At 37.8% G+C, this 12,679-nt stretch overlaps 1 protein-coding gene across 1 annotated transcript in view; it reads left to right on the top strand.

Moving 5' to 3' along the window:
• Positions 1–12,679, top strand: part of LOC107756727 (lysine-specific demethylase 6A-like) — a 51,355-nt gene that overhangs the window by 28,496 nt on the left and 10,180 nt on the right. Inside the window, exons 13-27 of the mRNA XM_016573938.1 lie at positions 205–339; positions 1,526–1,666; positions 1,762–1,839; positions 2,114–2,218; positions 2,313–2,696; positions 3,012–3,775; positions 5,362–5,491; positions 6,251–6,364; positions 8,296–8,357; positions 8,444–8,518; positions 9,875–10,023; positions 10,152–10,266; positions 10,404–10,591; positions 11,811–11,952; positions 12,078–12,204. Coding sequence (XP_016429424.1) covers positions 205–339; positions 1,526–1,666; positions 1,762–1,839; positions 2,114–2,218; positions 2,313–2,696; positions 3,012–3,775; positions 5,362–5,491; positions 6,251–6,364; positions 8,296–8,357; positions 8,444–8,518; positions 9,875–10,023; positions 10,152–10,266; positions 10,404–10,591; positions 11,811–11,952; positions 12,078–12,204 — 2,709 coding nt within the window. The remainder of the gene's footprint in view (positions 1–204; positions 340–1,525; positions 1,667–1,761; positions 1,840–2,113; positions 2,219–2,312; positions 2,697–3,011; positions 3,776–5,361; positions 5,492–6,250; positions 6,365–8,295; positions 8,358–8,443; positions 8,519–9,874; positions 10,024–10,151; positions 10,267–10,403; positions 10,592–11,810; positions 11,953–12,077; positions 12,205–12,679) is intronic.

Raw genomic sequence — 12,679 nt, 5'->3', positions numbered from 1 at the left:
TTTGGGGGGGTGGGGGGGAGGGAGATGTTCGTTTTTGAGTTCCTTCCTGTTTGAGTTGAATCACGTCCCCTTGTCTGACATACTATACACTGAGAATGATATGAGTGTCATTTTCATCTGTGATTTCATGCATACCACCATTGCATTGACTTAAGCTTAGCTGAATCCGACATTGAACATGTTTTCTGCGCAATCTTTTTCTAGGCTCAGTTGTGTAATCTTCCACAAGGTAGTTTACCAAGTAAAAGTAAAATGCTCCCTAGTATTGAGGAGGCATGGAGCCTACCAATCCCAGCAGAGCTCACCTCCAGACAGGGAGCGCTCAACACAACACAACAGGTGAGAACAGATCAGCTAGACAAGCCAGTAGACAAGCCACTAGACAAGCCACTCTTACACCATCTAATGGTTTTAGACTCACAAAAATGATTTGTTAGTGGTAGCTTGGACATTGTGACGTTTTAAAGAAATGTTTTGGGTTCAGTACAGGTTGAGCTTAACGCCATTTGTGGCTTTGTTTACAACAGAAAACAATTGAAACTTGTCACTTAATTTTTATTTATTATTATTTTTAAAGTATATGTTGTGGCTGCAACAAGATATTTACTGTACAGTACAGCCAGATAACTATTAAATATTATATATTCACTACCATTTAAAAGTTTGGGGTCAGTAAGATTTTAAGCAGCACAACTGTCAACATTGATGATAATCAAAAATGTTTCTTGATCACCATATCAGCATATTAGAATAATTCCTGAAAGATCACGTGACACTGAAGTAATGAAGTTATTACGTTTTATAATATAATAAAATTAACTTTTTTTATATCGTAACCATGTTTTACTATATTACTGTTTTTACTGTATCAAATAAATGAAACTTTTGTTGAGCTTTAGAGACTTCTTTTGAAAACATTAAAACATCTTGCTGACCACAAACTTTGGAAGGGTAGTTTATGGCTGTACATTTGTAGGCAGTTGTTTTGAATCAACAGAAGCCCCATCACCACTTTTTTAATTTTTTTTAGCTTAGTCTGTATCGAACCTGTGACATTCCTTTAATGAAACATCAAATTGTGTGGTAAGGCCTTCATGATTAAGTACCAGTAAAAGGTCCTTAATTTCCAGTCATACAGAACAATGTTGTGTTAGTAACATTGCTTCTGGAGAATAAACTTAAACTGCTAAGGTTTAAAGTTATTTCCACTAGTTCATTAGACCATAGCACTCATCAACACACATCATCCTTTGTTTCAACATATTGGTCACTAATTTTGGGGAACTGTTTAAATCTACTAGCATATATTTCTCATATATTTAACTGATAAAATCGTGAGTGGTAAAGTTGGCATAAACTTTCTCTTGACCTGGCCTTTTGCTTATTGTGTAAAGGAGCAGTTTGAAACTGAAAGTATCAGTACTGATGCTTCATTGTCAAAGTGGTGCAAAAACACAATTTGGGTTGCTTTAGTGAAATGTTCATGCAACTGTCCTAGCTGCAATTCTGTATTTGTTGCCAATAGCAGAACACCTGCAAAGCTCATCAGAGCAATGAAGGCCAGTCCCAAATCCCAGGCCAGTCTCTTCCCCCTCATATGGTCTCTGGCCAGACTGATGACCAGTCCGGCCCAGCCAAAAGGAAGAGGACTGCTAGTCCAGCCAGGGTACTAAAGGACAGCATTTTAGTTTTTTTTTTTTTTATCTATTACAACTGTCATGTGATGTTTGATTATTTACGGGTTTCTCGTCTCACCATCAGAATTCACCTGATTCCTGGGCAAATGTTCCAGGTCATCATCAAGTCCCCAATTGGAGTTTAACCCCACAGAAGCTTCAGGTTGGTTGCTCATTCTGGATGTTTCTACATCTGTAAACTGTTCAGCTTTGCTATCACAGGAATAAATTACATTTTAAAATATATTAAAACAGATAACAGTTCTTTTACATTTTAATAGTATTTCACAATATTACTGGATTTACTGTATTTTTATTAGAATACGTGCAGCCTTGGTGAGAGGCTAAGAAACTTCTTTAAAAAAAAAATCATAATTCTTATGAACTATCCAAAGTAAACTATTCTGTATTTTATTTTATTTTATTTTTTAACTCAGCTTCTGGAACAGTTACGGACCAACAGGGCTAATCTGAAGCCAGTGCAGCTGCAGATGCTGGAACAGTTGGAAAAGCAGCTCAGTCTAATGCAACAGAATCAGCAGGTATGGATCGTGTAAAGTGGTGCATAGCAGACTGCAAACTTTTTGGTAGATTTTAATATTGATGGTTTGCCATCACTCTTGCTCTGCCCAACAGATGAGGCTGAATGCTATGGGTCAGATACGACCCAGTGTGTCCAACGGTCCTATAGCCGACCCCTCACTGCCTATGAACTCTAATTCCACATCCTCCTCTCACCATCCACACATTGCTCTTTCCCGCACTCCCTCCGCCCACTCACGATGCGCTGCTCAGCCAATAGCCAATGGACCTGTCCCTGCAAGCCCCGCCCCATGCATGGCTGGAACCCTGGGTAACACAGATACCGTCTCTGTGGGCAATAATCACCTCCCAGGAATGGGGAGCAACATAAACGTGCCTTATTTGCGGCAAAACGCACTACCTCATAACTGCACAACCCCCACCAGCAGCAGCATGGATGATGAACCGTGGAAAAGCCAACACATCAACTCCACTCAGGTGAGATTATAATGTCCTCGTCATTATAAGATCATTATCATGTTATGTACAATATTGAAGTTCTTTAGAGTCCTTCTGTGGCAAATCATCCACATTTCAGAAACTTCTCCAGCTCAAAATTTGGATCTTTTTTTTTTTTCTGAAGAAGGGTAAACATAGTGATGAAAGCCAAAATATTACATGCCATGGATAAATATTTACTGTATTATGTATAAATATACTGTATAAATATTTCTCTAGTTTTGAATGAAGGTAGGATGTAAGATGTATTTCACTGCTTAACCCAGTATTCCTTTCACTTTATCTTTATTGCAGGGGCTTCAGAAGAGTCCAGGTTCATGTTCAGCAGATCCTAATGGCGAGCAGCCTTTCTCTTCCGCTGGGACTTCCCAGCCTACCCCGGCAGCCGGCACTGGCGTTCCAAATCAGGTCGGACGTTCGGCCACAGCCAGCGACACGTTAGCACCGGAGGCCAGTCACAATCACATCCCCTCCCCTCGCTCCTCTCACTCTGCTACCTCAGGTGGACAGCAAGGCATGGTTCACACCAAAGAGAGCAAGCCTTCAGGAAATGGGCATTTCGCAGGGACGCCTAACAGCACTGCCACTGCAGAAGGACTGCCTAATCACGTCCATCAGGGCCAGGCAGACGCTGCTGGGGCGAAACCCTGCTCACCAGGTGTACTTAGTTCAGACAATCCTCAGCTCTCTGCCTTGTTGATTGGAAAAGCCAATGATAGTAATCATAGTAATTGCGGTGGATTGACGGCTGCCGGCACAAAGGTTAACAACATTCACCCAAGTCTGCACCCGGGGCTTAAGGTGCAGGAAAACTCGGTGGCCTCCTCCCCGTGTTCTGCCATGTCCACAGCCACACCCTCACCCAAATCTGCAGACCATCACAGCACTCAGAATAGTGTTAACAGCCCCACGCTCAATGGCAAAGGTCTGGAGGACTCTCAGAGCCCCTTGAAGGTGGCATCTCCGCTGGTTTGTCATAAACCCATGCCTCCCTCGTTTGCCCCGTGGTCCTCTGTCTCCATCTACCCCAGCTCCAGTGACGTGCTGAAAGCATGCAGGTAAGTTACTCATTCCTGCATGCATTTGAGCCTAGTTGTGCAGAATTCCAAACAGATTTCTTGACAGATTTTGTGCTGTTTTTTGGTTATGGTTATACTAAGCCACCTTAACAGGATTATCAGCTTTTTTTGTGTGCATGTAATTACATCTAGCCAGACCACATCATCACCTTTTCTGGCGTAATACAAATCCATCCTAGTTGATTTGGTTTAAATCTGCTGTAAAATGATGTTTTAGGCTGATGACTTGATGTATTGTTTTGATTTGTGCTAAAAAAAAAAGATTTGCAGTGGTGAGCTGTTAATTATTTGAAAGGTAGTTGAACTACTGCTTTTGTTTAGTATTATATTTTTTATTGTATTATATTTTGTCATTTTATAGGCTTTGATGGGAAACGTCATGGGACTTGTCTACTAACTCTGTTAGGGGTGTGTCTGTAAAATATACAGCTGTGTGGTTCTCTTCAAGATGGTCTTTGATTGCTTTCAATACACTGCCAATATACAGTAGTAGCTGTATATGGTACCCTTTAAAAGTTTGGTGTCAGTGTTTTTTTTTTAAGAAATTTATACTTTTATTGAGAAAGGATGCACTAAATTGATCAAAAGTAACAGTTAAGACGTTTGTAAGTTTGCAAACAATTCTATTTCAAATTAATATTGCTGTTCTTTTGAACTTTCTATATTAATCAAAGAATCTTGGGGGGAAAATATTCCAAGGTTTCCAGAGAAATAATATGTGGCACAACAGTTTTCAACATTGATAATTATAATAAATGTTTTGTGACACTAAATATATTAAAACAGAAAAGTTATTTTAAGTTGCAAATGTAGCCTTGGTGAGCAGAAGAGACATAAAAAAAAAAATTGTTTAAATAGTAGTGTATAGTATGCACAGTTTTATTTATTTGTTTGTTTATGCAGTGCTAATTTCATATGCATTTGCTAATCTATCTAGTGACTAGTAATAAGCAAGACTGATAAATTCTTGCTTGCAAAATATTTTCTATGCCACAGCATGTTAAAAAAGCTATTCCATCATTAAAAATGACAGCGAAAGTACCACACTACCCAAAAACACAGAGACTAAGCTGCAGAAAATGTCAGGCAGAGTAAAACTGGTCAGTTTTTATAATCACCAAGGTTCCGCTTCCAAACAAAAACCAGCATGACTATGCTCCAGCCTCACAGCTGTAATTATTTAGAGACATTTTAGTTACTGAACTTTTGACCTTCTGGCATGTTGGTTAAAGTGGGACATTTCCTCAGTGCTTACAGTCTTATTAACTGTTTGTTTTGACTGGAATGGCTGTTGATGGGGAAGGACATTGCCAGTGTGTCTCTCTGTCTCTAGTGATCTGGCTTGTGGCTCCACCTGTGTCTAGAAAGCAACAGCACATGTGCTGACCCTCAGTGTCCCTGTCATGTAGACAAGAATACATCAGAGATTACAATCTTCACCGCAGCATGCAGTCTATTAAAATGAGATTTGGATATAAATGATGTATTATAGTTTTTATTATATTATATTATGTATAGCCATCTGGACATGTGCTAATTAATATCTCATGAAAATTATTTTACAGAAACCTGGGGAAGAATGGTGTGTCCAGTAACAGCATCTTGCTGGACAAGTGTCCCCCTCCACGGTTACCACCTGCACCCTTCCCTCCTCTGCCAAAGGACAAGCTCAATTCTCCCACTCCTAGTATTTATGTGAGTGAAACTGATTTGTGCTAAAAAAAAAAAGATTTGCAGGGGGGAGCTGTTAATTATTTGAAAGGTAGTTGAACTACTGCTTTTGTTTAGTATTATATTTTTTATTGTATTATATTTTGTCATTTTATAGGCTTTGATGGGAAACGTCATGGGACTTGTCTACTAACTCTGTTAGGGGTGTGTCTGTAAAATATACAGCTGTGTGGTTCTCTTCAAGATGGTCTTTGATTGCTTTCAATACACTGCCAATATACAGTAGTAGCTGTATATGGTACCCTTTAAAAGTTTGGTGTCAGTATGTTTTTTTTTTTTTTTAGAAATTTATACTTTTATTGAGCAAGGATGCACTAAATTGATCAAAAGTAACAGTTAAGACGTTTGTAAGTTTGCAAACAATTCTATTTCAAATTAATATTGCTGTTCTTTTGAACTTTCTATATTAATCAAAGAATCTTGGGGGGAAAATATTCCAAGGTTTCCAGAGAAATAATATGTGGCACAACAGTTTTCAACATTGATAATTATAAGAAATGTTTTGTGACACTAATAATATTAAAACAGAAAAGTTATTTTAAGTTGCAAATGTAGCCTTGGTGAGCAGAAGAGACATAAAAAAAAAAATTGTTTAAATAGTAGTGTATAGTATGCACAGTTTTATTTATTTGTTTGTTTATGCAGTGCTAATTTCATATGCATTTGCTAATCTATCTAGTGACTAGTAATAAGCAAGACTGATAAATTCTTGCTTGCAAAGAGAACTGGGATGGGGCGGGAAGCAGGAAGATGTGGTGTTTTGAGAGCAGCCGGTCTCACACCACCATCGCCAGATACGCTCAGTACCAGGCCTCGTCTTTCCAGGAATCGTTGCGGGTGAGTTGTCATAATTCACACGTTAAAGAAAAAAACATGCAATCCTAAAATGTTGAGAGAATAATTCATTAGTGGCATCAGTTTAACGTGGCTTTAGATTTCTTGGTCGTAACACGCATACAAAAAATAATGGCTAGAATCTTGCACTCTTGATTGTCCATTCGCTCTGAAGTGGGGCCAGTATGTCAACAATCCACATTTCCTCCTCGTGCCAGGAGTTTGAGTGTATGTATGTTTTTGTGTGACTGTCATGCCATTTCACACTAGCACTTTTGGTGCGCACCTGCGAACTGTACCCGAGTCCGCCTAAAAGGGTGGTCTGGGGTGTGGTTCATGCGAACTCCGGTACGGTTTGCTTCTGATGTGAATGCAGTCGTACTAAATCACGGAAGTGAACTGCTATTAATGACCTATGAATTGATCAAAATATGTATGTGTGTTTACTCAATCGCTTTCCTGATAAGCGTGAGTGACATGCTGCAGCAGAGAGAATTTAGATCTCATTTCTGTTCGCACCGTGTTCTTTTGAACCTTTGCATTACAGTTGTGACTAGGGATGTCAACGATTAATCGATGATCGATTAATTGTCGATAAGAGGTGCAATCGATTAAAGCTATCATGGTAGATTAAGTCGTTTAATTTTGGGCTGCGTGCGGCTCATGCGCAAAACACGTGCGAGCGGCTGTGAATGACGGTGACGGTATATAAATGCATCATCATTCATTCATAATGTACAAATTAAGCTTTTAATGTGATTTAAACTTTAAAAGTACATTAAAATAGAAACAACACAAAGTTCTTCAACATGGAAAGCAATAGAAATGTAGTAACTAAGTCATTTCCCCAGATAATTCTTTCATATCGGGCTCTGCGCTTTGCAGGGCTGCGGGACACAGGACAGATAGGCTATTCATTCCTACAACTTGTTAATTCATTCCTACGACTTATTAATTTGTGGCCACTGTCCATGTTTCATTAATTTTGTTCCTTAAATAACCCATGATTTAAGTAAAATGAGGGAACAAATTAATAAATCAAACAAATTCTTAATTCATGGCCATAAAATCTTTCATTTCCCTTAGATGCGAAAACAGTGATAAAAAGTGAATGACAATAAAATAAACCTGCGAAATTAGAGGGTTAGACGGTGAGGATTTAGGAAAAGAAACAATGCCTAAATATTAATAGACGTGATTTTTACTTTTTTTTTTAATCTCACTGGATTGCTTTGTCATGTTTATTTGTATAAAAAGTTCTTACGTTGATTTCCTGAACCTGTTTTGCACGTTGTACAGACGTCCAAAAAAACTCCTCGTCAGATCTTCAAATTTTGAACTGCATATCTACGTCCAAGGGACATCGTAGTCTGACGTCCAGATCCCGTACCGGATTTGCACGTCGATTAGACGTACAGATACGGTCCTGAACTGACCGACGCAATATAGACATGATCTGCACGTCGGGCAGACGTCTCATGGCAGCATTAAGGTTAACGATTAATTGATCGTTAATTTAAACGACGATCGATCATGGAAATTATTGAAAATTGACATCCCTAGTCGTGACAAATAGACGCATGTGGTGCTGTGTTGGCGCTTTGGAAACGAAGCTACATTTTTAAATTCCAAAGTACAAAAATGAAGCAAGCAAGCATCCATTCATTTTGCCGTCTTCTACATAGTTGTTACCTAGCAAAAGGGATGAACAGCTGCCGCTATGATGACACAAACGTACCGTGGTTTGGAACCAAAAACTATCCGTGTGAAAACAAACCAGCGGGGGAAGCAATTGAACTCTGGTTCGGACCAAGCAATCAAACCAAGTGTAAAAGCACCCAAAGATAGACACTGAATGCTATTGATACTGTGAAACACTTCATGATTGGTGCTTTGATTCTAATGTTTGCTTTTTCGCATTTTGTATCTAACAGGAGGAAAATGAAAAGAAAGGGCAGAAAGACCACTCAGACACAGAATCTGCTCCATCAGAAAAGTAAGTCCATGTTCAATTAAAGTCTAAAGGTTTTAAACACTTTTGACAGAACCATAGTCTTTAACTGGAGCCTGTGTTTGTTTCAGTGTGGTCCGCAGAAGAAGAGGTCCCTTTAAGCACATCAAGTTTGGGACCAACATTGACTTGTCAGATGAGAAAAAGTAAGTGCTCACTGGCTTTGTTCCCCTTCTAAGCATTCAAGCGCAAACCATCTAATACGCAATACAAAGTTGCAGATCTGCTCGCGCATTAAAGGATTAGTTCACTCCAGAATTCAAATTTCCTGATACTTTACTCACCCCCATGTCATCCACAGGAGTACACAAACAAAGAGCTAAGTCAAAAAGAAATTAAGGTTTTTGAGGAAAATATTCCGGGGGGTGGTAAAATCAAAGAATCAGGAAATCAGAAAATTTTAATTCTGGAGTGAACTAATCCTTTAAAGTCCCAAAGTCATTGTGAAGCTGCAACTTTTTTTTATGAAAATGCATTTGCAGGCACAACATTTGGTTGTAAAATTGAAGATATATATTAGATATATTATTATTACAGTTTAACCCTCATGTTGTGTTCCTGTCGTTTTGACCCACGTTAGATTTTCATTTTCCTAAAAATGCTAGTTATTGTTAACACATTGGACTAAACTTACTGACTCTGAGGTGAATAAGCTTAGATCAATAAGGCCCATGACCAATCCTAATTGAAAGAAAACAAGAGATTTACAAGCATTTTTTTTTAAAAGGCCTGTCATTTTTGACCAGTGACCCTAAATTGGGTAAAGGATTTTCAGCACAAAAGTTAAAATAGGCTTTTTCTATTTTTAGACTTTTTAAAATTGAACATTATAGCTGTGGTAGTAGACTGGAGTGTTGAATAGAGCTTCCTAATGTGCTAATTTTGTCATTTAGAAAGGTTCTTATTACTTTTCTTGGTAAATATGAGAAATATTTCTTAGTAGAAAATGATTGCAGCTTCAAGAAGTGTGGAACAGCTACAGTGCTGTTTTCGGTTTCTGTAGTATTGATTACACATTTATTTATTGTAAATTGTTTTTTGTCATTTATTTATAATAGAATTAGTTACAATAATTTGTAACAAATGTCTTTACAGTAATTCTTGATCAATTTGATGAATTCTAGGATAATAGTCTCCTTGCAGAATCTGAAATAACTGTAATATTTTAAACACTTGTTTCTTTAATGGTCAAATGTCCTTTATAAAAACAGTAAGCCACTTGAGTTCATGAAATGTTTTTTACCATGGTGAAAAGGCACTCAGCTTCATGTTGTGCTTAATAACCTTTAACAGTAATAAAATCACTTTAATGCATGCCTCATGTGGTTTAGTGCTTCATCAAGATGCTCTAGAGAGTTTAATTGAAGTCTGAAGGAGGATTGCGAGTGTTAAATGGGCCTTTTCAGATGTCTTGCAGTGTTTAGACAGACTCCTAGAGTTATGATGGAACAGGAGACATGTTAGGTCGCTGCATCTGACCTCTTCTCCCTGTGGTCTTGCAGGTGGAAGCTGCAGCTGGCTGAGTTGAGTAAGCTACCTGCCTTCGTGCGGGTGGTGTCTGCAGGGAATCTGCTCAGTCATGTGGGCCACACCATTCTCGGCATGAACACAGTCCAGCTCTATATGAAGGTCCCAGGCAGCAGGACGCCAGGTCAGCTCATTGGCACGCAAGCACATGCACATCTCGCTGTGCTTTACCGAGACATTTCTCAAATACAGACATTACAGAATTACGTGAAAGTCGGGATGTTAATCAAAAATATTTCTTTTTCCATTCAGGTCATCAAGAAAATAACAACTTCTGCTCTGTGAACATTAACATCGGCCCTGGAGATTGTGAATGGTTTGCTGTTCCTGAGCCGTACTGGGGTGTCATAAATGACTTCTGTGAAAAGTAAGCACAATCAAAAATGCTTTAATTATGCTAAAACACCGTATTTTTTATGTTTTACCATAAGTTTAATGTAAAATATGAATTTAAGCTTGTTTGTAAGTCTATGTCTTACTGACTGACATATTCTCTTAATGCAGGAATAATATAAATTACCTAATGGGCTCATGGTGGCCAAATCTAGAGGACTTGTATGAGGCCAGTGTTCCAGTGTATCGCTTTATCCAGCGACCAGGTGATCTGGTCTGGCTCAATACAGGCACTGTGCATTGGGTTCAGGCTATTGGCTGGTGCAACAACATTGCCTGGAATGTAGGACCACTCACTGGTAAATGTTGAGTTGCTTATTACTGATATTGGACCACCAGGGGCCAAAACGGGCATATGATAGAAAATATGTGCACACCGTACGGACACTCTAGACCAGTGTTCTTCAACTAAAACGGCTTGAGGTGCCAGTAATGAACTCTCTTCACCAGCCGAGGTCCGGACAATTGTATATAAAAACAGTTTATGGTTTTTGCCAGACCAGGGTATCTGCAGGATATTTAAGCTTAAATTCAAGACTTTTAAAGACCTTTTCAAGACCTGAACACACAAAAAAATTTTTTATTAAAATGACTGTAAAAAGCATGATTTACAGTTCAGATGCAGGTTTTCACAAAAACAAAAGGTTTTATAAAATGATGAACTTCACATTTCAGCCTTTAAGAGTCAAAGGTATCAATTCTTATAATTTAAACAATTATTATCAATCAAGTATTATTAATTAAATAACATATAAATATATTTTACAGTCTTAATTGTTTACATTTTTATAATACATTATCTTGTCGATCCACCAGTTCACATTTACAACTCTGTTTTTGCTGCTTAAAAACATAGGTTGATTTTCACATTGGTCTTTGACAACAGCAGACGGGCTGATTGAAAATGGAAAGTCATTCTCTTCCAGCAGGTGGCGCTTTCGGAACGGCAGTACACAAAGCAGCGCAGCAGCTGACTTTGAAAGTGCAACGCTCATATTTATTCAATGAATAGCCTTTTGAAGTCTAATCACAATTCTTGTCTTTCTGTCCCCCTCCTGAAATCATAATTAAGACTTTCTTGTACCATTTAAGACTTTTTAAGGACCCGTCAACTTTCCTAAATTTTGAAAATGCAATTTATTTATTTCATTATGTCAAAAGCCTTCACGGTCCGCATGGACGCATCTCGCAGTCTGGATTCGGACCAGAGTCCGCAAGTTAATTATTTAATTTTTTTAGATCATTTTATCAAAGAAGGATACATATATTTAATTTTAAAAGGCCATGAATAAAACAACAACAAAATGCTGTCTTGGTAGGCAGCTCACTTGGTTTTAAACGGTTATGCATATCAATTTTGAAGAAGGTGATATTTTACGGCCTTATAAAGTAAAATATAATAATAAAAGTGAAACATAATATCAGTATATTTGATATAGCCTTAAACCTTAAGTTAAAGTGTAGTTAATCTATTTGTTAACTGTTCAAAGCGTTTAATTCTTATTTGTTCTTCCTCAGCGCATCAGTACAAGTTAGCTGTGGAACGCTTTGAGTGGAACAAACTCCAGTGTGTCAAATCCATCGTTCCCATGATTCACCTCTCTTGGAACATGGCCAGGAACATCAAAGTGTCAGACCACAAACTCTTTGAGATGATCAAGTGAGTCTACTGCACCACATTTATGAATGTGATTCTTTGAGAGGTCAAAATTATGAAGTTTAGCGTGACTGAAATTTCAAGCAGATTAATGGAAGTGTTAAATACGGTCTGTTCCTTCTCCTCAGGTATTGTTTGTTGAGGACACTAAAGCAGTGTCAGACGTTGAGGGAGGCGCTTATAGCTGCTGGAAAAGAGCTAGTTTGGCATGGAAGGACCAAGGACGAACCTGCTCACTACTGCAGCATCTGTGAGGTGTGTATTCTTCACCAAAGGTTCTTTATATTTGAATTACTTGCAAGTTGTAAATAATAGACAATAGTTTTACACTCAAGAAAGAAATGTTTTGAAAATAATTGAAATTAATAAATGTTTTGACATTTGTTGGAAATTACATAATCGTCACATGAGGTGAAGACTTATGTCATATCAGTGGTCTAGAAAGCTCTTTTTACATTTCTCATAATGGATATATCAGGAAATGTTTAAAATGGACTTTGTTAACCCTGAAAAATGTATTCAAAATAGTGCTGTCAAATGATTAATCGCGATTAATCGCATCCAAAATAAAAGTTTTTGTTTACATAATATATATATGTATGTGTACTCTGTATATTTATTATGTATGTATAAATACGCACACATACAGTATATATATTTAAAATATTTACATGTATATACATTTATATATTTGAAGAGTTTGGTTCCAAAAAGCGATAAACGCCATTTT

The sequence above is a fragment of the Sinocyclocheilus rhinocerous genome, unplaced genomic scaffold (genome assembly GCF_001515625.1).
Source record: "Sinocyclocheilus rhinocerous isolate Xijiao unplaced genomic scaffold, SAMN03320098_v1.1 scaffold382, whole genome shotgun sequence".
In the NCBI taxonomy this organism is placed as follows: Eukaryota; Metazoa; Chordata; class Actinopteri; order Cypriniformes; family Cyprinidae; genus Sinocyclocheilus; species Sinocyclocheilus rhinocerous.
This window is presented reverse-complemented; position numbering and strand designations above follow the sequence as displayed.